Below are 2,072 nucleotides of genomic sequence, written 5' to 3'. Positions count from 1 at the left end.
ACAATAGGTTTCCTTTAAAAGTTAAAGCTGTAGCTTAAACAAGATTCTTTTTCATTCTTGTGCTGTGTTTTATTGTGCTCCAATGGGGGTTTTTTTTCTTTTTTTTTGCACTTTAATGCCCCCGATTTTCCCCGTCTCATAATTTTAAAAATTTAAGAATTTAGTTATTCTACAAAGCTGCACTTCCCCCTTACTGCCTTATTGCAAAATACTGCTGCATCCTAAGTTTTTATTAGAATTTATTTGAAATAATTTGATATAGAATCTCGAGATGAGTTACCTTTTCAATACCCCAGATTCTTGGAGAAAAAAAAAAATTGCCATCCTTTAAAATTTCCCCAAAAAGAAACGTATTTATAAGAAAAACATAGGGGGTGTAGTTATCAGAAAACACTATATTTTAAAATAAGCATGATGTTACATTCATGTTTTTGTAAAATGAGATTTTCTAATACCATTTGTTTTTAAATTATGGGGGTCACTTTTAATCTTTGCTTTTTGCTCAATGATGTGAAACATATAGGCCCCCAAACCCGTCACAAAAATGGGGTTCGCACTGTTGTTATTCTAACAGTTTGTGATGGTATTTTTATGAAGTCTGCATTTTGTTAAGCATACAGCTACCAGTCTCAAATAATGCAGTGCAATGTTAATTTGAAAGATTTTTTATTTTTATGGTAATTTTATCAAATATCCCTCCCATATGAATATCAGTGGTTTTGCTTCGTATTTTTTTTATTATGGGCAAATTTATTGTTATATGATAAATGGATTATAAAAGTGAAAAATGGAGATATTCTGATATGTATAGATACTAGGGTTGCAAAATAAAGTATAGATACTATAGAAACTATAGAAAATTTATTTGTATATTACAGAAGTTATTCTGGACAGTACACACCAAGATTCTAGTCATAAAGGCTTGAGGGTCACACCCCACTTAGGTATTCCCAAACACTTGATGTCAAAATATGCAATACTGACACACATACTTCAGACATTTCAGAAAATTGATAATAGATATGCATATATTATTTATGGTGATTTACGTAGTTTATCTCCCCCCACATGGGAGATGAGCTTCCCTCAGATTTCTAAGCATTTTTCTGTAGTTTTATGTTCTTGTTGTTCATAAGAAAAGGTTCTTATTTGCAAGAACAGAAGGTACTATTTGACCAGACGTAGTGTTTAGGCTCATTACCTTCATACCTTTTTTATAGACTTTAAAGTGATTTTATGTCTTTATGATTTTTTTACATTTCAGGGAAATGTAAACATATCTTTAGAAATGTTATAACTGGAAGAAAAGTCAGATACAAAATTGCTCATCTCATTTCTCTTTCGGTTTCCAGTTATCTTCCTGTTTACCACTCGATGTACTGAAGTTTAATGAGAAGACCGGAACAGTGATCCTCCGAGTTCCAAAGGACAATTATGCCAAGGTACGGGCTGCATTAACGGTGTGCCCGTCCATGAGAGTTGGCATGGTCGACGTTCCTGTTATTTATACCACACAACAAGCCTCTTCCTGTCTTCTGTCCTTAGCTGGGCCGGAGCGTAGTATTATATGAGCGCACTTGGTGTTAAGGAAGGGGATTGCAACTAGAAGGACTGTGTGGTTTTTTGTTTTTTGGGTTTGGGAAATACAGAAATTTTTGATTTTTTTAAAAAAAATTTGTTTTTTTTTTTTGTATTTGAAAAAAGATAAAGGGGATTAGTTCCCTGTACAAATTTTTAAATAAATAGTAGATTATCAGACATAATTTTACATTTTTGATTAATAAAATTATTTTTAAAAGCAAATTTTTTTTTTTCCCCCCCCAAACGGGGATTTTCTAAGATTCTGAACCCAAGGGGAATTTCATTTGATTTTTTTTAAATATATTGCCCGGACAAAATTTACAAGAAAAAAAAAATTATATTCCAGAAAAACCTTTCTAGTCTTAAACCCCACTTTTAGTCTTTTGGGAAATGGCATTTACTCTATGCCCACATAGGTTAAAGGGTCATAAAAACATTTTTAGTTGATGTTCAAGGGTTTGGGAAAATTCTGTGGGCAAAGGATGCAGAGT

At 32.4% G+C, this 2,072-nt stretch overlaps 1 protein-coding gene across 1 annotated transcript in view; it reads left to right on the top strand.

Moving 5' to 3' along the window:
- LOC119586695 (ribonuclease P protein subunit p14-like) overlaps positions 1-1,614 on the top strand; it is a gene marked incomplete at its 5' end in the record, with an annotated part of 2,895 nt that extends 1,281 nt beyond the window's left edge. The window contains 1 exon segment of the mRNA XM_037935426.1: positions 1,353-1,614. Coding sequence (XP_037791354.1) covers positions 1,353-1,571 — 219 coding nt within the window.
- Between the last annotated feature and the right edge of the window lie 458 nt (positions 1,615-2,072).

This window comes from Penaeus monodon, chromosome 21, assembly GCF_015228065.2.
Source record: "Penaeus monodon isolate SGIC_2016 chromosome 21, NSTDA_Pmon_1, whole genome shotgun sequence".
Lineage (NCBI taxonomy): Eukaryota > Metazoa > Arthropoda > Malacostraca > Decapoda > Penaeidae > Penaeus > Penaeus monodon.
This window is presented reverse-complemented; position numbering and strand designations above follow the sequence as displayed.